The sequence below is a fragment of the Rhizophagus irregularis genome, chromosome 26, assembly GCF_026210795.1.
Source record: "Rhizophagus irregularis chromosome 26, complete sequence".
NCBI classification, from domain to species: domain Eukaryota; kingdom Fungi; phylum Glomeromycota; class Glomeromycetes; order Glomerales; family Glomeraceae; genus Rhizophagus; species Rhizophagus irregularis.
The window spans coordinates 1,435,857-1,457,093 of record NC_089454.1 but is presented as its reverse complement, the minus strand read 5'-3'; the positions used below and the strand labels follow the sequence as shown (position 1 = coordinate 1,457,093).

At 30.0% G+C, this 21,237-nt stretch overlaps 4 protein-coding genes across 4 annotated transcripts; 2 read left to right on the top strand and 2 right to left on the bottom strand.

Moving 5' to 3' along the window:
• Positions 1-4: 4 nt before the first annotated feature.
• Positions 5-3,099, top strand: OCT59_017489 (uncharacterized protein; the record flags this gene model as incomplete). Its single annotated transcript, XM_066137524.1, has 11 exons — positions 5-328; positions 404-842; positions 918-1,044; positions 1,122-1,209; positions 1,274-1,374; positions 1,440-1,520; positions 1,610-1,787; positions 1,871-1,985; positions 2,062-2,330; positions 2,396-2,794; positions 2,872-3,099. 11 exons carry the CDS (start codon positions 5-7, stop codon positions 3,097-3,099), a joined length of 2,349 nt encoding a protein of 782 aa, XP_066004100.1.
• A 31-nt stretch (positions 3,100-3,130) lies between these two features.
• Positions 3,131-5,403, bottom strand: OCT59_017488 (uncharacterized protein; the record flags this gene model as incomplete). The annotated part of the gene is made up of 3 exons (XM_025317128.2): positions 3,131-4,007; positions 4,094-4,722; positions 4,803-5,403. 3 exons carry the CDS (start codon positions 5,401-5,403, stop codon positions 3,405-3,407), a joined length of 1,833 nt encoding a protein of 610 aa, XP_025178893.1. The 3' UTR covers positions 3,131-3,404.
• Positions 5,404-6,914: 1,511 nt separating this feature from the next.
• On the bottom strand, positions 6,915-17,138 carry OCT59_017487 (uncharacterized protein; the record flags this gene model as incomplete). The annotated part of the gene is made up of 24 exons (XM_066137523.1): positions 6,915-7,118; positions 7,201-7,338; positions 7,407-7,598; positions 7,689-7,836; positions 7,917-7,998; positions 8,079-9,314; positions 9,408-9,803; positions 9,882-10,716; positions 10,807-11,820; positions 11,903-12,124; positions 12,193-13,367; positions 13,443-13,626; positions 13,702-13,832; positions 13,921-14,110; positions 14,189-14,342; positions 14,411-14,597; positions 14,688-15,173; positions 15,490-15,690; positions 15,763-15,874; positions 15,959-16,027; positions 16,111-16,266; positions 16,365-16,587; positions 16,661-16,859; positions 16,982-17,138. The coding sequence occupies 24 exons, from the start codon at positions 17,136-17,138 to the stop codon at positions 6,915-6,917; spliced, it is 8,091 nt and encodes a 2,696-aa protein (XP_066004099.1).
• Positions 17,139-17,349: 211 nt separating this feature from the next.
• OCT59_017486 (uncharacterized protein) lies at positions 17,350-20,717 on the top strand (the record flags this gene model as incomplete). Its single annotated transcript, XM_025317127.2, has 12 exons — positions 17,350-17,480; positions 17,572-17,647; positions 17,765-17,882; positions 17,945-18,144; positions 18,231-18,352; positions 18,415-18,496; positions 18,611-18,657; positions 18,847-18,943; positions 19,009-19,122; positions 19,193-19,344; positions 19,419-19,521; positions 19,602-20,717. 12 exons carry the CDS (start codon positions 17,350-17,352, stop codon positions 20,088-20,090), a joined length of 1,731 nt encoding a protein of 576 aa, XP_025178891.1. The 3' UTR covers positions 20,091-20,717.
• Positions 20,718-21,237: the final 520 nt, after the last annotated feature.

Sequence of the window (21,237 nt, the reverse complement as noted above, 5' to 3'; positions counted from 1 at the left end):
CAAAATGAATAGTATGGAGTCAGCTAAATTTTTAACAACACTAATAACAAATTATACATTCAATGATAACAAAATAGAAACATATGTGCCATTTATATTAGAAACGATTACACAACACCAGCTTTTAAGTAGTAAAAGCGAATCGAGCAGAGAACAACAAGTAGCATTACATAAATGGTGCACTCGAATAAATTCTTTATTACAATCTAAAGTAACAAATGCAAGATGGGCAGGAATTTGTTTTATTAAAATTTCTTTGAAACAATCTGGAGAATTATTTATACAAAACTTGCAAAGTTGGGCCACGTCATTAATGGTTCTACTTACAGTTAAGTATATGATTTATTTGTTTGGATCATATTGAATTAAGGATCATACTGAATTAGAACCTATTTGCCATTAGAAATCGGAACCAACGTTCATATTAAAAGAAATAATAACAACCTTGACAGAGTTATTTAATAAAACACAAAATAGGCCGGAATTACAAAGAGAAATAACAACACAACAATTACCACGGTTTAATACATTTTTAATTAAGTTATCAGGATTAAATAAAGAATTATTACCTACAATATTAAATGCATTATCACATTCGGTAAAAAATTTTCCCACAATATTTCGTCCCGTTAATGAGCAAACACAAAAATTATGTTTAAACATATTATTAGATGGTACTTACTATTATGAATCAGAACTAGCTAAAATGGCTATTGAATGTTTTACTCGAATAATCAATTTTGGTGGTAAATTAAATATGGATTATTGGAAATTAACTCTACTTAAACTTGTTGGGTCTTTGAATAATATTTTGGACAGGTTATTTGATACAATTGATGAAGGTGTTTATCTTGAACTTTTTATTCATAGGTAAAATGATGGCATATTTTATATCTAAATTAATTCTTGTTCGTTAGAAAAGGACATGCCAAAGAAGTTAACTGGTTTTGAGATGCCACAAGTATCAGAGGATTATGTTGTTGCTTTTCCAATATTATTCTCAAGATTTAAATGTTTAAGTGAATGTCTTATTTCTTTGATAAGGTATATCAAATTTGCGCGTAGTTTTTAAGTTACCATATTTACTTTTTAATATGAAATGCTATTTTCTTGATTTGTAGTTTACCAACTTCTTTGCCTGTACAAATTCCTGTGAACCAAATTCTGGATTTATTATATAGAGTTTATAATATATATGATGTCTCATTTGTATGTATAAAAGATTTTTTAAAATCGTTTTTTTTTTAATTTACTTATTTTATTATAATAACAGGTTACAAATAGCAAAGATAAAAACGAATATTATACACTTATGTTAGGTATTCCATCATTATTAATGAATTGTAACAAAATTCTTTCAGCCGCAATTTTAAGGTAATTATATATTTGAGTAATTTATTTTATCATATTCTTTCTAATTTAAATAATTAATAATTTAGCATTGGTGAACATTTAACGCGTCATTTACGTGTGATTTCTTCTGTACTCCTTAAACTTCTCAACAACTCAAAATCACGATGGTATGATTTGTTTATCCTTTCGGTATGCATGTAACAAGAAATATTAACAAAGGAATCAATTCTTTCTTATATATATGTATTTTTTTCAGGTTACTTCGAGTATCGACATATAATTTAATAACCCTTTGTATGCAAAAATATGGAATTGGGCTGACAAATTCTATATCATCATCAACTTTATTGTCCTTTATAATTGATGATATAGAAATAATACAAAAATCTCAATATGATATTTCTAATAATACTCCTGTCTCTACCAACAACAAGGTTAATATTTCGATATTTAGTAATAATTTAGCGTCTATTAATTATTTAATTAATTTTATTATTTAATTTATTAAATCGAAAAGAAATCAAGTAAAAAGAAAGAGTCATCACAAATAACAAATTCTGATGCACTTGTTAATTCAAGTGGCCTAATATATTTACAAGCGGACAACGATGTACAATGTTCAGCATTAGAAGGTACCAAATTTTCTTTTCTTTTCTTTCTTTTGTGTCATTATATTTACTAATTTCAAATCTTACTACAAAAACAAAGTATTAAAAATTTTATTGCAAACATGTGGAGCATCAATATCATCAAATAAAAGACTATCACTAGATAACATTCTATTATCGAGAATATTATCACAAAACATCTCATCTACGTACAATTCAAGTAAAATTTTACTTAACGAGGAGAATGTAAATATGAAACTATATGAGTGTTTATTATTTTCTATAATTTCTCCGTCAGAATATCAACCTACTATACTACCGCATGCTTTAAGAATTTTTTCAGCTGGTCAAAATTCTCAATCAACCCAAGTAAGTTAAAGAATGATCATTCTTTAATTTGCTATTCGTGCTAACTTATTCTTTTTAATGTATAGTTACAATCATTTTGTTCATATGCATTGTCAATATGTGATCTAATATATCATAGTCGTTTGCCGCCTCTCGAACGATCCTCTGCAAGTACACCAATCACACAACAACTAGAACACACTACTGTAGAAAATATATCACAACATTCTTATATAGAAAATAATGACAATAGTAATATGCTAGTTTTAGAGCAGTCACAAAAAACTTTCGATATTGTCCCAGAAGAAGCAAATACATTAATAATAGAACAAAACACTGTTAACAAATTAGAAATTAACATTGATAAAGCTATAACTGCCGAAGAAAATAATGTATTACGTGGTGATAATAAGTCGAAACCTAATATAATGGAAGATGGCAGTAAAAATAATATTTCGATAGATGATAAAGTTAATATGCAAAAAGTTAAGCCGTTATAATTTTTTTTTTCTTTTACTTATTTTATAAATTTTATATTTACAATTCTCGTATTAATTTTTAGGTTGAACTACCTCAATCTACCTCCTTAGAAATGAAGAAGAAAAGAATACGTTCTCCATCTCCTATTGGTGAAAAAGAAGAATTATCCAAGGAAGACAAGGAAAAGGACCATGATCGTGTTTTTAAATCTCTTAGAATGGTTGATACTAATGATGATTCTGACGATGATATGGAAATACCTGAAATTATCATGGAAGGTCCTGATTCTGAATTCGAAGATAATGAATAACGTCACAAGTTTAGCCAAAAAAAAAACCTTATTAAAAAATAAATTCTTTTTTATTTACTTAAATAATTTTATTATAAAATACTTTTTTTAAATTAATTTTGTCTAACTATTATATACTCCAGTAATATTAAAAGATCTTATGATGACTAGTGTATTAAAGAACAAAACTATTGAGTTTCTACGATTCAGAGATATTAATTATTTACTAAGTTTTTGTTTTCCTTTACTTGTTTATACAACAATTATTAAAATATTTTTAAAGAAATTTTTATCATTTTTTTTTTTTCCTACATCCCTACATCATTTTATATTCTATTTTCGCCAAATACACCATAATGATACTGTTCATCATCATCATCATCAGTGGATATTAACTCATATCTACCTTTTTTAGTAGTAATAGATCTTGGTACGGTTTCAACGGAAAGAATACTTCTTGGTCTTTCAATAGTAGTTTGACCATAACTACCTTGCCATGGTGATCTAATACGATGATTCCGCCTTTTATTTATAATGTTAAAATGCGTAAATCCGTTTTCACCCCACAAATATAATATCATACTTAATATAGTTATTGCAATAACAATTCCAAACATCAATTTTGGTCCTCCTGAACTACCAAATAATATTCCCCCAAATAAACTACCAAGTCCCGTACCAATACCAGCATAAAGTGCTGACATAACTCCTTGTGAAAATGATACAAGATTTGGAGGTGTATTATTTGCAATATGAGTTACTCCACTAACCCATAATGATGAAAATCCAATTCCATTTAATAATTGTACGATAAGTACAGCTATGTGAGAGAATATACTAGGTTGTAAAAACAGATATGTTGAACAACGTATAATTGTAACAACGTGAGCGAGTAATATCAATGATTTTATACCAAATTGTGAGATTAACTAAAAGAAAAAGAAAAATAATAATAATTTTTATTTAATTCAAAAGTATTTAAATATATTAATATAAATATAAACTCGATTCTTACCTCTTTGGAATAAAAAAAGAATAATAATTCAGTTACAGCACTAACTGGACCTGTTATACCAAGGATAGTTGAACTTGCTTCCAAATCATTCTTAAGAAATAAGAATAAGAATGAATTACTCATTGAAAGGGCGATCCCCATTAGTAACATAACAATTAATAAAGTTACAACAGTTGGAGTCGTGAATAAAGTTTTTATTGCTGAAGTTGGATTATCAGTCGTTGGTATACTAGGTGTAGTAGAAGGAAAAGCTAAAATGTCTAGATCAGGTATCGGAATTCCATCATCATCTTCATCATCTGTAGAAGAATCTTCTCCATCCGATTCTTCAACGTTTGAAGAATGATTAATGGCAGATAGATTATATGCTGCAGAACTTGAAGCGATATCATTTTCATCATCAAGATCAATTAAAGGTTTAAAAGGTATACTTTTAAAATGTGTCGGTACTATGTCAATTTCACCGGAAGTTGAGTTGAAATCAGTAGTAATGACTACAATAAGAAATGAGATGGCGGTACAAAAAAAGTAGTAAAAGATAACGTTTACGTTGTCAAATTTTTCCAAAAGTAATCCGACTCCTAAAGTGCTTAAACCGTATGCAATAGAACCCCAATATCTTTGTTGTCCTATATTAATTAAAGAAGAATTAAATAAGAACTATAATGAAGATCAAAATTTCATTTCATGTTATATCAATCAAACATACCATAAAGTTCTTTCTTATCATCCAAAATCTTCAACACACCACTATCAACCAAAGCATTTACTGGTATGCCAAAGAAGGCAAACCACAAAGCAGCAATAAAAACGCATGCAACTATAAAAGCGTGTAAACTATTATCCGTATCTAAATCTAACCTTGACAAAAACATTTGAGATACAACTCCAGCAGTTGCTAATATGTAGATAGTAACAATAATTGATCGATGAGCTTGAAATCGATCAGCTAATCCTGTCCAAAGCGGACAACTTATAGCAGAAATTAATGGGGCTACGGAGAAAACAATACCAATTTCCGAAGGATTCAAATTTAAGGAATAATAAAAGATAGGAAGGTACGGTAAGGATGAACCCAAACCAGCACATAGGAATATATACAGTAATTTAGGAGAAAGATATGGTACAGTAGAAATAGACTTTATAATTTTTTGAAGAAGTGATTTTTTCCAATTCTCATCGGAAAAATCTCGAGGTAAAGGTGTATTACTTGAATTTCGTTCAAAAATACCAGTTAACCAACTTGGAGGTGCAAATTGGAGTGTAGTTGAAGTTTGTGCACGTTTTTTTAATTTTGATCTAGAAAACATTTTTTTCTTTTTTATTTGTTATTATTATTATTAAAAGAAATTATCAGGTAAAAAAACTACGTATATAGGGGATATATATATACATATATCGTATATGCAAAGCGCGTGAATAGGTAAACTCTTATAATACAAATATGAAAAATTGCTTTGAATATAGCATAAATTAAAAAATAAGATCAAGGTAGATTACATCATTTTACTTGATTAAGTCTACAATGTTGTGATTTAACTTAACTCCTGCAGATACAATGACAATGCAGAATTTTTCCGAAAAAAAAATGAACACCTTTTCCAAGAACAAATTTTTATTGGATTGAGAATAAGAAATATAAGAAATTTGATTGGAATAGATAAGAAGTCAATGAAATCTATACCGATTTACCCCAAAACTTGGTATTTGTAACGGTCGAAATGGCAAATCGGAAAAATAATGGTTTGTTTACCCAAAGACGAACTGCTTCTAAAGTTCTCACGATTTTATCATCTGGAATATAGGAATATAGGAATATCAGAACATAAGATTGCAAATTGTAAACAACCGTTACAAAAATTTTATTGGCACCCTTACGAATTTAAGGGGAGCAGTTTTTAATGATCTTGTTCCCATTTAAAGTCAAAAGATACAAAATTGTCGAAAGTCACGCAGATCATTTAGACTTAAATTGATTATCGAGTCGAGGAATATAATTGGGGCAACTACCATCTTAATGATGACTAAACTAACTCTTTATGCGGACAATGTTGTGATTACATATATCAAATATTGGTTGTCGTATCTACAATTTCTCTTCATTAATGAAGGTTGCCGAATCGAACGACTACAAATTACATTACCAGAAATGTTGGATTTACTGATTGGTGTTTGTTCATACAAACGGTTTGGACTGACAAAGTTAAAACTGACAATTAAGAAAAGACTATTAACTATAACATTAATTGGAAGTTATTAATTTGCTCCTCTGAGGTTAATTTATCAACTATTTCAAAAGGAAGTCAGTGACCAACCAATGAAAATGATTGATCCCACTTTAAGGTGATCGGATGAAGATCACAATATTGTAAGTTGATTTACAGGTGCATAATTGTATTGTTGGCAAAGCTAATTTAAACTTTTTTTTTTTTTAATCTGGAAAGATATGATCATGAAAGCTTGTTATAGTATAAGAAGAGTATTGGGTTAGATCACAAATTAACATCCTAATGACTTTTTAAGCGGTAAAAATGACATCATGAATTCTACTGAAAGTAAGCACCAAAAGAAACAAAGAAAGCATGAAATCAATTAAGGCCTTCAAAGTTCATAGATATACATAAAATGTTTCATGGTTAGAATACACATGTACTGTATATTGTTTATAAAGTATTTTGTTTTTACCCGAAGTGGGATTCTGATTTTTAACCATGTAATGCATGTATGCAATGTGATTGGAAATGTGAATCAGAAAACAAACACGAAATATAAAAAACTTTTTTAAATTAATAATAAATTATATAATCTTTTTAACATTGTTCTATTCTTGATCTACATTCGAAGCAAAAGTACCAATATTGCCAACTGCCCATATTTCCTGTTCTTCTTCATCCATTTCATTTGTATCTCCTACTTGAATTTGTTCCATCTTTTGTTGTTCTTGTACCACTAATTTTGTTAAGACGCGTTTATGAAAATCTGTAATTGATTTTGCTGTCGTTGCATCAACTGTTGATAAATATTGCTATAATACGAGTAATAAAAAAAAGTTATTAAATGTAAAATTTTGATTAATTTAAATTATTTATAACTTGAATTTGACAAACCTGTAATATAGTTTCGCCTTTTAATAGTTGTAATACATATACTAATGCTAATTCAGCTGCCAATTTTACTGGGACAACTCGGTCACGTACACATACCATCATGGGCGGTATGATTATGGATAAATGGGGCTCGAGGATCTAATGATATTTAACCTTTTTTTAGTAACATTAAAATTAACTATAGATATTAATAGTATACGATGTACCTGTGGAAATTTTTTTCCAACTGCACAGAAGACAGTTAATGCCAAACGCTTTGTCTCCCCTAATAGTGTTGCAGGTTCACAAATATTGGCTACTAGTGCTTCAACAAGGCAAGCAACCGCGGATTCTCCGTGATATAAATCAATAAGCAACATTTTACCAGCTGCTATTATTGCTGTATCAGCAATATTAGGCTATAAAAATATTAAGCGAAAAAAATTCTTTAGATAATTCATCTATTGATTATGAATAACAAAAAAAACCAGTATGAATTCTTTATTTACCAGATTATTCGCCGATCCTTTTACGATAATATCTACAACTTCACGTGTATTTTCTAAGTCATAGAACATTCTTGAAGATTCTGCAAGTATTGCATTGATTGCCAATAGAGAACTTTGAGATGGGGAACCTCCAGCTAAAATGTGAGTCCTTAAATTGAATAAAAGAATTATTTAGAATAAAAAATATTTTATTTAGGTAATGATAACACGTTAATTACTTTTACTTACGAGATGATAGGCATAGCCTCTTGTAGAGATATATGTTTACATAAGCTTCCAAACAAACGAGATGAGCCAACTACCATTCCATCTTATAAAGATATGAAAAGATTTGATAATTGTATTAAATAAACTTTCAATGTTGCTTAATAATATCAACAAAATTCATACCTGAATTATCACTTAACCCATCCACAATAACTTTAATAACACTTTTCTTTGAAGTATCATTCATTCCTGATCCAGCTTTTTTTACTACACTTTCTAAAGCAGTTAACATTGTCTCTCGAACATTAGGTTCACTAGTTTTGATGCCAGTAACCAACTCAATTATCAGAGGGTCTACTCTAGTTTGCAATGAGATTAGAATACCAAGAGCTGATGCCGCTCTTGAACGGACAAGAGCACTTGAAGGATCAGAAAGAGATTTAATGAAAGTACGTTGCAATTGAGGAATAAATGGTTTAAGATGAGCAGGAACTTTAGTAAGTAAAAGACTTAAAGTGTAGAGTATGGCGGCTTTCACTTGAGGAGGATAACGATCCCCAATTATACGAATAAGAGGACCTGTGATTTGTGTAACGAACGGCCGAAGTGCTTCAGCCGAAGTTTTTTGGATAAGATCTCCGATACCCAAAGCAGATTGTTCCCGAATTTCGGCAGTACCATACATTAAACCTTGCAAAAATATTGGAAGAATAGGGCTAATCCCCTTTGGTAAACAAAAGCCTGGTAGGTCCACATCAGGTACACCAACACCTTTAACAGCACGACGGACAGGTATAACTAATTGTTCTAATTCGTCTTTCTTTAAAGGTTTTATTATAGCTGATAAAGCATTCCAAGCTGCTTTTACCACAGTTTCCTGTCGATCATCTAAAAGTAAAATCAGTACACGTATCCACTCAGTCATATATCTTGAATAGTCCATTTTACTTTCATTACAAAAAGTTGTAAGCATATCACAAGCACCAGCTCGGCAAGAAGGATCGTCATTTTTTACCGCTTCAAAAAGTACTGACATTAAAGTCTGGAGACCTTCAACACTATCAATAGAAAGTAACAGTGCCTTCTTTGTTTCATTCAACTCTGATATGGTATGTTCATCAGTTTCTGTACCCAAAGATATCATAAGTGCGCTTAATATTTGTGCTAAACGTTTGTTAAGAGCAGGTCCAGCTACTGTTACCAATGACGCAAGAGCTCGAGCATTAAATGCGTTAATTGGTATTTGTATAAGAGTAGGTATGAGCACAGGAAAAACAACATTAGCACGTACGGCCATAATTTCTTTAAGAGCTTCTAAAGCATATATAGATTCATCTCCAGATTGTAAAGAATTAAGCAATTTTGGTAGAATTTCATCTATCGCCTTGTCCCCTACATTCTGCTGAAGAGTATCAAAAGCTTATAAAAACAAACGAGAGTTAATAAAAAAGCAAAAGAATTTTAAACATAAAATTTTCTATTTATTTATTTTTTTTTTGTTTAATCAATTACCTTGAGCAGCTGCCTCACGCACGTCACTCGATTCATCAACCAAGGCTTTTCTAACAGCAGGAATAATTGAATCAACATAATCGATAACTTGAAATTTCCCTGCCGTACTCATTACTTCGCTTAGACCAATGCAGACGCCCTGTCTCATGTCTGCTTCTTGAGATTCTAAACCTTCTTCAAGAATTGGTATAATTTCTGATAAAACACTTTCACCTAATTTACGAACAAGCTCTCCCAGTGTTCGACCAGCCACTTGACGCCTCTCATAGCTAGGACTTGCAAGGCTACGGATGATCATTCCCATCATTATTGGAAGTATATCTTTGACGGTACGAGGAGTGTTAGATACAATAGCTTTCCATACGTGAACTGATGCTTGTCGAACAATACCAGAAACTTTGAAGATGAAATGAAAATATGAAATAATATTAAGTAATTAATTTATAAATATACCATCTAAACCATATAACTTACCATCTTGTCTTACGATGTATAAAGCAGCCAGTAGACGATCACGTCTTTCTTTACCAAGAATTTGAAGTAAAGCCTTTCTATTTGCCTCTGTACCACCTGTTTCTTCTTCTTCTTCTCCATCAATATCAGTTTTACCACTAATACCTGTAATTCTATAAAGTAAATCTCCCATAAGTTGTACAGAACTTTGCCTAATCCTCCAATTATCATCAAATAATCCTCTTTCTAACTCAGGAAGTAAGAGGTCCACAGCTTTTGTTGCATAATTTGCTACGATCATTTGACCTGCTCGAAGTGAAGCATCCCGTACATATTCGGATTCATCCGCAAGACCAGATAAAATTGGTGGGATAATTCGTCCAAGATAGGGTTGGAACCGAAGGCCAAAAGTTGCGGGAAGGTAAATGAGCAATGAGATAAATCCTTCTCGGACATAGGATTTTGGGCTACTAGTGTTATTAATTATTTCTGGTAAAAGTCCATCAAGTCGTTCAAGACCTAATCCCGCTAATACTTCACTAAGACCTTGAGCAGCACCTTGTCGATCAACACCACTTGTATCAGATTTAAGCGTGTGTACAAGTTCATTGACAAGGTTAGGAAATTTGTCCTCGCCAAGTTTTTCAACCATAGTACCAAGTGCTTTTGCTGCTGTAGCGCGAGCATCCGGTACTGGATCGACTAATACTTCTTTGAGACCAGGTAAAAGTCTGGGCAAATATGGGATAATATCTCTGACATCAGTAAGAGATGCCATATTACCAACAATCTGGGAAGACTTTTTTTTGATCTCTGTTCCTCGTTCTTTTAATCCACGTTCAAGAATTGGCATTACCTTTAAACGAAACAAAGTAATTGTTATAAGTATAAATAGATCTTAAAAATAAAAAATAACAATTATTTAAAAAAAGATATATATATGTACCAATGCTAGTGAAGGAGCATCAATATAATGTACAAAAGCAGTTTCTAATAATGAATCTAACGCAGCATTAGTATGCTTATCAGGATCACTCAGGCCTTTAAGTAAGATTGGTACTAAAGCTTGAATTTCAGGATTACTAATAACTTCACCGAAACGTAATAATGCTTCATTAGCAGCAGACTGAACGTTAGTATGCGAATCTGTAAGTACATTCGTTAACCGTGGAACAATTGTTGGAAGAGAAATGGAAAGTTGTTTAGGAGCGCAAAAAGCCATTGAACCCAATAATTCAACTGAACCCTTCTTTGTTCGCCATTGTCTATCATCTAATCCTGCTAATAATGAAGGAAGAATAAGTTTGACACAATGTCCACTAATTTTACTCATTATTACTCTTGCAGCATCTGAAGTTGCTTCTCGAACGTCAGGATGCGTGTCTCCAAAACAAACTAAAAGCAAAGGAAGTATCTGAATAATATAAGGTTCAAAAAGACGACCCAAAGATTGTGACAATGTTTCAAAAGCAAAAAGAGCTCCTTGTCGATATTTATAATCCTTTTTGTTGTCAACTGCCCCTTTTAATGATGTCATAACGTTACAATCTTTTAAAGCTGAAATACCCGTGCCTTTAACAACGCCAGCTAAACCAAATGCAGCACCTCTTCGTTCCGCATATTTTTCAGCACGGAATAACTGATTAAGTAGTCCCTCGATTAAACTTGGAGTATTATCTTTCATTAATTTAATTAATGGTGGTAAACAATCACCAACTGCTGCTTGGACAGATTCTGAAGGAGTTTTTAACGTATCTAATAGTTTATCTATTACAATTGGAATCATTGCATCTGTAGGATTTAAATGCCGAGCTAAAGCTCCAAGCCAGATAACAACAGATTCGCGTATTCGATCATGTGTTTCAGTAGGTACAGCCGGCTTATCTAAATAATTTTCTAACACTGGTAATAATAATGTAACATTTTTGGCTCCATGTTCATTAATTACGGCTAACCCAGCCTATTTCAAATTATAGAATTAGTTAAAAAATAAAAAATTACTGATACTTAAATCATATAATATTATTAAACATTTTTCATACTTCTAACATTTTTTGTCGAACTTGTGCATGGATATCACCAACAGCTTCATCGTTGATAAGGAATTCAAAGAACGGAATTAAATCCGAAGATCTCATACATGGCGCGAGTTCACTAAGAGCAAGCGCCAATCCAACCCGAGCTTCCCAAGGATCTTTATTTTTCTCTAAAGATTCTGGTCTTAACATACGAAAATCGTCATATTCTGGCTTGATTGGGGTGGCCTGAATAAATAATAAAATATTTTATTTATTTGTTGCATAATTCGAACTAATAACATAAATGTCAATACCTTCTCTTTATATTGATCGTAAATTAAATTTAACGTATCTGTCATTGAATCTCGAAAGTACTTGGCAGCATTACCTATCGCTTTGGAAGCAGCGACTCGAACATATTTTTCATCGTGAGTTATTAAAGGTATTAATTCCAATGCATAACATGGTTCAACATCCATTCCGTTGTCTTCCCATAATACTGATGCCAGCTTGGCATTATTCTCATCTTCATCATGACATGCAACCCATAGTTCACAAGAAAAGTCAATCTCAGTAAGATCCAAATAATCCAATGCTTGTAAAGAAGCGTGACGAACGAATGGTTCAGAGGATAATAATCCATTAAGTAATGCATCAAATTCTTTCCTCCCTGCAGTGTCACCAATGGCTTCACACAAACTTACTAAAGCTGTTCTTGCTAATTTATTCAATTTAGGATACTCTTTAATAATTTGCAGAAGAATCAGAATCATTTCTGTTCGAGGTAGTAAAGGTGAAAACCCAATCGACGAATGGAAATATATAACATCTAATCCGAGAGCAATTTGATCCATCACATCCTTCTCTTCATCATCATCATTTTTAATGCCACCTTTTTTAACAACTTGGTGAATTAGTGGAAAGCAATAAGAAAAAGATGAAGGGGGTAGTAATGAACGTTCAGTTATAAATCTAAGACGATAAAGAACACGAGTAACAAGATTGTCCAATGGCTCATGAAGCCATCTTTCAGGAACTTCCTTAACACTCATAGTACGAAGAGTTGCTAAACCGATAAAATCACGAATATTCTCAATTTTTTCTGATGTGCACTTATTAATTCGTAAATATGTGTTGACACCTTTATCACCAATCAAAGGACCTCCTTTTTGTACAACATTGATTAAAATTCTCATAATTTCTACAATATGTTTTTCTACAGCTTCAGAATTTCCCTCGACTAATGCATCCACAATATCGAGACCTCTTGTTAATTTCAAACAAAGTATTTCCATATTTTTACGTATTTCGGATTCTTTTGTTAATTGGGCGTCTACTGCGGACTGTTCCTCCTTTGTAAGTTTAGGAGTATTTGAAGAGTCACCTTTCTTTTTGGCAATTGATTCACGTAACTCACGTTCCCATTTTTCTGTTTGATAATCTTTTCGATTACGATTTTCAACAATATTCTTCTTATTACGTTTGAGAACTAATAATATTAAAAATATTAATTATTAATCGATCAGTAAGGATAATTATAATAAATAATAAAAATTTATAATACCATCAATAAATAAAGTTCCTTCTGAAGTTTTCCAAATGTCAACATCATTTTCTCCTATATTATCAAACAATGAGGCATCCAAATCTCTGTGACATTGTGTTAAGAATAAAGGTATTATTGTTTCTGGAGAAATAAAAGTAATAGTAGCAATAGCTGACATAGCAGCTTTATAAAAATGTTTTTGCTGATGAAAAAAAAAATTATAATGTTAAAATTTTTATTATATTACATTAATTTATATAACAATTTTGTTTCTTACCTCATGATCAATCTCAATATTTTCTTGAACTATTTGTCGAAGACGACCTGAATAATTTTCAACAAGTTTTCCAGGATCAACATGAGCTCTTTGAATCAATGAAATCCAATTGTATTTGTTATTAGGTGATACTAATATTAATTATATAATTTGTAAATTCTTAATTAAGACATAAATCAAATCATTATTTATTGACAATCTGCAAAAACCAAAATATACCAATTGATGGATGATGTGCTAAAATAATCAACTCGACAAGTGAAGATTCAATTTTGTAATTATCCTCTTCTTTAGAGAAAGTGGCAATAGCCGTAAGCACTTGTGAAAGTCGGTACGCATTTACTATAGGATCAGAATGAGCAGATCCTGACAACAGTACTGCCGTAGAATCTTTAACATTTTTCTCAAGCTTAAATCACAAAATTAAGGTACAACGTAAATATATAGTTAAGGTATAAAGTAAGCGTATCTATTATAATGGACCTACATTGAGTACCCATTGTGACAATCCTTTACGAAAAATCATTCCAACAGTTTCAGCATTATTTTGAGTACACCTTTTTAGAGAATTATACGCTTCACGACGTATTCGGTGATTAGATGATGTTATCAAATAAATAAAGGCCGTAGATAAGAATATTCTAAAAACAACAATACGTAAATATCCGATCATAAAATAATTCATTAAACATCATATCATCATTCTTACTGTGCATCATTATTTTGTAACAAGGCTTCATCCCTATCAAGTAAAACTCCTTCAAGTGCACGGATCAACCAAAATCCTTCTTCATAAGTATTTAATTTGGAGTAAATTTTGTCCCAAAGTAAAAAAGAAGGTTTCGGTGACGTTATTAAAATGTTTTGAGTAAATTTTTTTGCGTTTATTAAATCATCTAAATATTTAATAAATTAAATTATTTTACTTAACAAATTCAAGTGTAATATTGAAAAAGATATTACGGAAGAAGAAAAAATTATATTACCAATTATATCATCGTTCCAATTTTTGGCCTTGCCAATTGCAATTGCAATAGTAACATATCCTTCAATTGGTCCTCCAGTGAAAGTAAGAGGGTTCGATTGAATTTTCCCCATCGTTGGTATAAGTTGTGTAAGAGACTTGTACACAAATTTTTTCATCGAATTCGTGGGAGATTCAGTTACTTCCCAAACCATTCTACCAATAGCGATCGCCCAGGCTTTCCTAGTACCAACTTTTGAACTAGACAATCCATCTACTGCGGACTTCACGATTTTTTCCAGAAATGACTTCTCATGTTCAGAACTCAGTAAAATTCCAGCATGTAATCCCAATATTTCAATCGCTTTAGATAAAGAAGATTCATTATTTTCTTTAGAAACAATAGGCAAAAGTCCATCAATTACAGTTTTAACAACATCGGGTGATTGGCGAACATGAGAAAGAGCTTGTAACAAAATAACACGATGCTCTGGGGTAGTCACCTTTCCTGTCCCAATAAAATGCAATAAAATGTTTGGTAATAAGTTAGTACATTAATAATTTATTGATCTTATAATCTAATATTAATAAAATTATAATAATAAGTATTAAAGCAATTGAACTAAGTTTAATATGATTTAGGCGAGGGTTTGTCATAATTTTTTAGATTAATATTCAATCGCTAAATTTTTAAATTCGAATAATTTTCGAGATTTGCGATAAATAAGAATTGTAATTAAATATATATATACACTAAAAGATATATACTAATTATATATATATATATTTATTTAATAAAAATCAAAGGAAAAGGAGATACTGACCACCTGTTAATGCCTGCAAAATGTCCTTAACATTATTTATAAGAACTTCTTCTCTCGAACTTTTTTCAATTAAGATAATCAACAATTCTGCAGCATCCGTTTGTATTGTTTTGTTGGTAGATTGTACATGATTGAATAGTGATTGCATCTTAAAAACATTTGACACATCGAAGGATACAGATTTAAAAAGACTTATTAAAACTGCATAAAGTACAACAAAATAAATTAGAAATTAAATTTAATATGAAACAAAGTAAACCAAAAAGTGAGTACCATTTAATAAGATTTCTGGCGCTCTAAGAAGTTGTTTCTCTAAAACGGGCGTAATTTTGATCTTAAAATCTTCTTCAGTGACCATAACGTTAATGAAATCATGTAATGCATCCTAATTAAATAATTATGATATTCAGAATTTATTCGATTTGACTTCCAATATAGAAAAAAAAAAAAATATCCAATTCAAAGTTACCGCTGATATCTTTGGCACTGGGGTCTTCGATGAAATAATAGCCGTGATATAATATTGTATTATGTCTTCCTAAGATAAATTTTGGAGAACCAATAAGAAAATAATTAAATTCATAAGGGGATTTAGCTAGCAAATAGTAAAATTACACGAACTTTTCCATTCTCAACGTAAGATTTGCCAATGCCCTTTCTAAGTCTCAAGGAGCAGTCAATGACAGTTCCCAATAATACAGCATTCCTATAAACAGGGTTGCATGCTTTCACATTAGATATCAAATAAGAAATATATGAGGGAATGTGTGATGCATTCTTAAAAAGTAATTATTATTATCGATCAAGTTAGTAGTATTTTTAATCATTAGATCAATTTAAATCAAGAAAAGAAAAAATAAATTATTATCACGTACATTGCGAATTGTTCGTCTAACATCGAACAATGCACTACGTTTTATATTTTTTCGTTTCTCATTTTCGCTTACTAACGAATGTAATAGAATCGCTTGAACGTCTACTAAATCCCTCCAATAAGAAGAATCTAGCGTTGAATTTTTCGACAAAGCAAATGTGATCAACAAATTGGTCCATGTGAGAAGAACAAACCGGTTAACGGAGGAAGTCGTATAAGTGGTACTAGATGAAAATGCGGATCACGTATTAATAACCAATCATACATTATGTTGAATAAGAAACATCATTCTTGTACCCATCGGGACTCTTTTGATTCAATTTATTAGTTTCCTTGACAATCAATGGAACAAATGACAATAGGAATTGGTATGAATTCCAATTATTAAGTTCTTTTAATACATTTATCATTGCGGAACGCGAAGGTCTGTCATTATATCTTGAGTAAGTAAGGAACACTAGGTAAAGTAAGCTTCCAAGTGTTTTATCGGACAGACCTATTATATGAAAGAATAGATTTAACAGAACAAATTATAACACCAATTTTTATAGAACAAATTATAACAACGAATTATATAATGACAAAGTCAAATAATTTAACTCCTCCTTGATAACTAACCTCCAGCTTTTATTCGAGGTATTAAAGAATGGTTCAGAAATTCAAGACGTTCTGTTATGCTAGAGCTTGTGAAGCTATATAAAGCACGAGACTTTATAAATTCCGCCCACGAAAGATCAGTCAAGCCAATATCAACAATTTCTACTGGATCGTTCATATTGAACTTTTGATACGGAAATACCGCAGTAGCGAAGATGATAATTTCAAAAAGATCTGAAGAAAAAAAATTTTAAAATTTTTTGAATAGTTTTTAACAATTAAGGAAAGATTTTCAAACATAGTACCTCATAGGTTACTGCGGATAATAAAGAATTCTATCTTTTTCTTTTTTCCTTTCCAAACTTCAAAATTTAAATACCATATATATCATGGAACCAGAAACCTTCATTAATTTACTACTTGACCACATTGAATCAAAAGCCGTAATTTCAACAGATTATAATTATTTATACTTACATAAATGGGAAATTGCGCCTGAAATCGCTGCTCGACTTCCAAGGTTTGAATTATTAAAAAGAATATGCTTGCTATTACAATTATAGGTTTTATTTTTATTTTTAGAATTACGATTATTTATAAAAAAAAATTAGTACATATAAATCATATCAGGATGTCCTCTTTACTTATATTTGTTCAAATAATATTGTACCTGATTATGACTTAACGGTGTGTAAAAAAAAAAATTTCTTTTGTTAATCATTGTAATTATAAAGTTTAGATTATAAATAAAAATATATTCAAATTTCAATGATTTGTTTCATTTTTGTGTTTATCATCTTTTAGATTAATGGAAATTTTCTGGCCCATATTTTGGCAAAAAGGTTACATGATTCGGCGAATCCCAAAACTTATACGCCGATATTAAAGTTTTTCAATACGTTCGAACCGCAGGAAAATTTTTGTCAGTATCAAAACAAATTTAATGTAAGAGAATTCAATAAATTGACATCATTTTATATATAGTTCCATTCAGGTCAAGTCTTGAACTGTTGATCAAGCAAGCTCTTGATGATAGTAGGGTACCGGGACAAACGATTCATTGGTTGCTAATATTTATACGAGATCAAGCTGGTTGGTTATATTCAAGCAATAACGATGCTGATTCTAAGGAAATTCAAAGAAGAGATGATTTTCGTGCTTTCCTAGCAGAGAAATTTAGCAGGGTGAAAATTTATTTTGAAATTATTAATTATATGTAATTTTTTTTTAAAAAAAAAAAAATCTTCATTATATATAATAACTTTTAAAGATGTCAAGAACTTTGTTATATGAGGATCTTGAACTTTTACGAATGGTGCAAGGAATTTCCAAGATTAATGATATTAAAGTGAAACCGGATTTTACCCAGGAAGAAATGCTTGTTTCTCAAAAGTATGCATATTTGGTCAATTAAATATTTCATAATGATAATAATTTCTCCGATCATATTTCAGATTACACGTGTGTCAAGCTATTTTAGATACTGTTATACTTTTTCCAAGCGAACATCGAACACATCAGTTAGACCTCTGTAAGGTACGTGTTTTAATTTTCACATGATAAGGATTTGGAAGAGTTAGAAAGGGTTGTCGATTCTTTAATGAATTCAAATCAACAACTTTCTCAAATATTAACGTGAACTTCTAATAGATTATTACGCATCAAGATTTCACCAAGTTGCGCCCGCTTCACATGATGTAAGTTAATTATTGGGTGAGTGCCAGAAAAAGGGACCAATTGATAAAAAGAAACAAATTAAATAGTGTTCAATCAATGCCAATTTGAACATTTGATACAATTCGGTCTCTTTTTCAAATACTCACCTCGAACTATATCATCTCATTATTTAAAGAGCCGCGATTAATTTTTAAAATTTTCAACCCAAGGTTTAAAATTTATAAAGCCGAATATCCTTGTCAAACTGATCTTTTAATAAATCAATTAAGATTAGAAAAATTGATAACAATTCAAGAAGTTGAATCGGTATGATAACTAATATAAAAATCTATTATTAAATTAACTTATTAACCTTAATTCAATATTTTTAGTTGAAATTGAAACCTTTTCTGAAAACGTTGATGTACAATAATATTGTAAATGAATGTTTGGAGCATCTTGAACTTTTTGAGTTAGAACTTGCACAATGCCTCAAAAATAATCAGGTTTATTTCCATCAACTATATATGTTTTTTTTAACATATGTTATTTTAAACATTCTTGCAATTATTTTAGGATATTTCATCAGAATTTGAATATTTCGATTTATTAGCCAAACGTAAGACTGAATTGAACTCAATTTACGAAACCTTTTCAACTTTGAAAAACAAAGAAATTATTCTTATATTGTTGGATATTGCTGAATTTGTTATAAATGTTCCAGCCAAGTAAGTTTTATATGTACGTACGTATAAATTCATTATTTTTGTGCGCATCTGTAACAATTTTTATGATAATTCAGGTTTATGATGAGAGTAATTATTAGTTTAGCGTTACTACATAGATTATGTAGTGAAAAACATAATACACAGTGTAATATCTCAAATGATTCTAATGTAAACAAGGTAACATATCAAATCGTTTTTCATGTCTCTGAAATAACAAAAAAAAAAAAAAATGAATAAAAAATTTTTTTTTAATTCAGGATATTAATTTCAAAGAAATTAATCGATTAATACTTGACATTTGGTTGTCATCATTTTCTCGACTTCGAATTTCAAGATCTTTTTTGACTTACCAAATTAATTCGTCCGAAACTCTTAAAATGTTACAAATTCTTACAACACTTTTTCTCTTCACTTTCTACGCATCATCACGTTTTACATGGATTCAATCCTATACAAATCCTATTGATGAAGAAGAGGATAAGACCGAGATATTAAGTCCAACTTTGGCTTTATTCTTGGAGAATCTCGTTAAATTATTTAAAGTTTTATTGAATAATGATCTTTGTGAGGAAAGGAAAAGTATTGAAGATTTAATTCACATAATATTTGATAAATTGGGATTTGAAGTACCTTTGGAGGTGATTATTAAAGAATCCAAATACCTGCTCAAAGTAGTTGAGACAGATCCATGGACTGATTTATTGAAAGAACGTATTGGCAATGTTAATCAAGAAGAATCAATGTAATATTAATTCATAATAAATTCTGCCTGAAATTAAAAAAGGGTTGACCAGAATTATAATATTGTCAGTGCAGGATAGTTGGAGGTATCACGTGAAATTTGCAAATTTTTATCGAGAAATTTTTTTTTTTATTAGAAAGTTGTTTCATTTAACATTTGATGATAATAATTACTGATGAATAAAAAATATCTTTTTTATCATTTCATATTATCATTGTAAACAGTATTATAAATCAATATAGGATATATATATGTATACATACACACACATATATATGCTTATAATAATTATTAAGGTAACTTTCATATGGATTTTTATTATAGGAAAGTCAGAAAAGTTGAAATATTATTTGAAGTTAAACATGAAGAATTTTTCAGAAATCTTTTTTAAAGATAATCATTATTTTTTTTCTTGCGCTAATTTTATTTTAATTTATTTTATTTTATTTTATTTTTTTGGTTATTTTCATTATTGCATAATTGTATCACTTTCCATATCGAATTTGAAGGATTATTGACGTGAAATGCGGGTATTTTGTGTAATTTTAAATTTTATTTTAATGCGAGATTATTATTTATTATATATAAAAAATTTTGATGAAAATTTTTTTTTGAAATTTTTTTCTAGGATGGAAGAGATATATTTATATATATTTTATATATATATATATATATTTTTTTTATGATCAACTACAAAAAAGTGGGGGAGGGATTAAATTGTTACATAAAATTGATGATTATTATAATCAGGTGAGGGTGGGCTTTTTTTTACTTCCCTAAAAATTAAATATGACCAGATTCTCAAAATCGGCCTTTTTTTTTTATTTATGTATCTTTTCTATTTAGAATAGCAAAAAGTAAAATTCGGATTGACCATTGTCCCCTTAAAAGGAGAAAAGGCTGTTCAAATATTTATATTGTATATCATTAGTATAGTTAAATATGCTTAAAAGAAAGCAATTCTATTATCAAATGAAGATTCCGCGCCCCATTGCCTAATACAGTATATAATGTATTATGCTTATTATTAGTTAATTTATTTCAATAATTCAATAATAAATATGATAAAAACAAATTTAATGAGAGATCATATAAAAGTATTAAATAGATTGAAAATATATGAATTAAATATGTTTTTATTACCTTTAAAC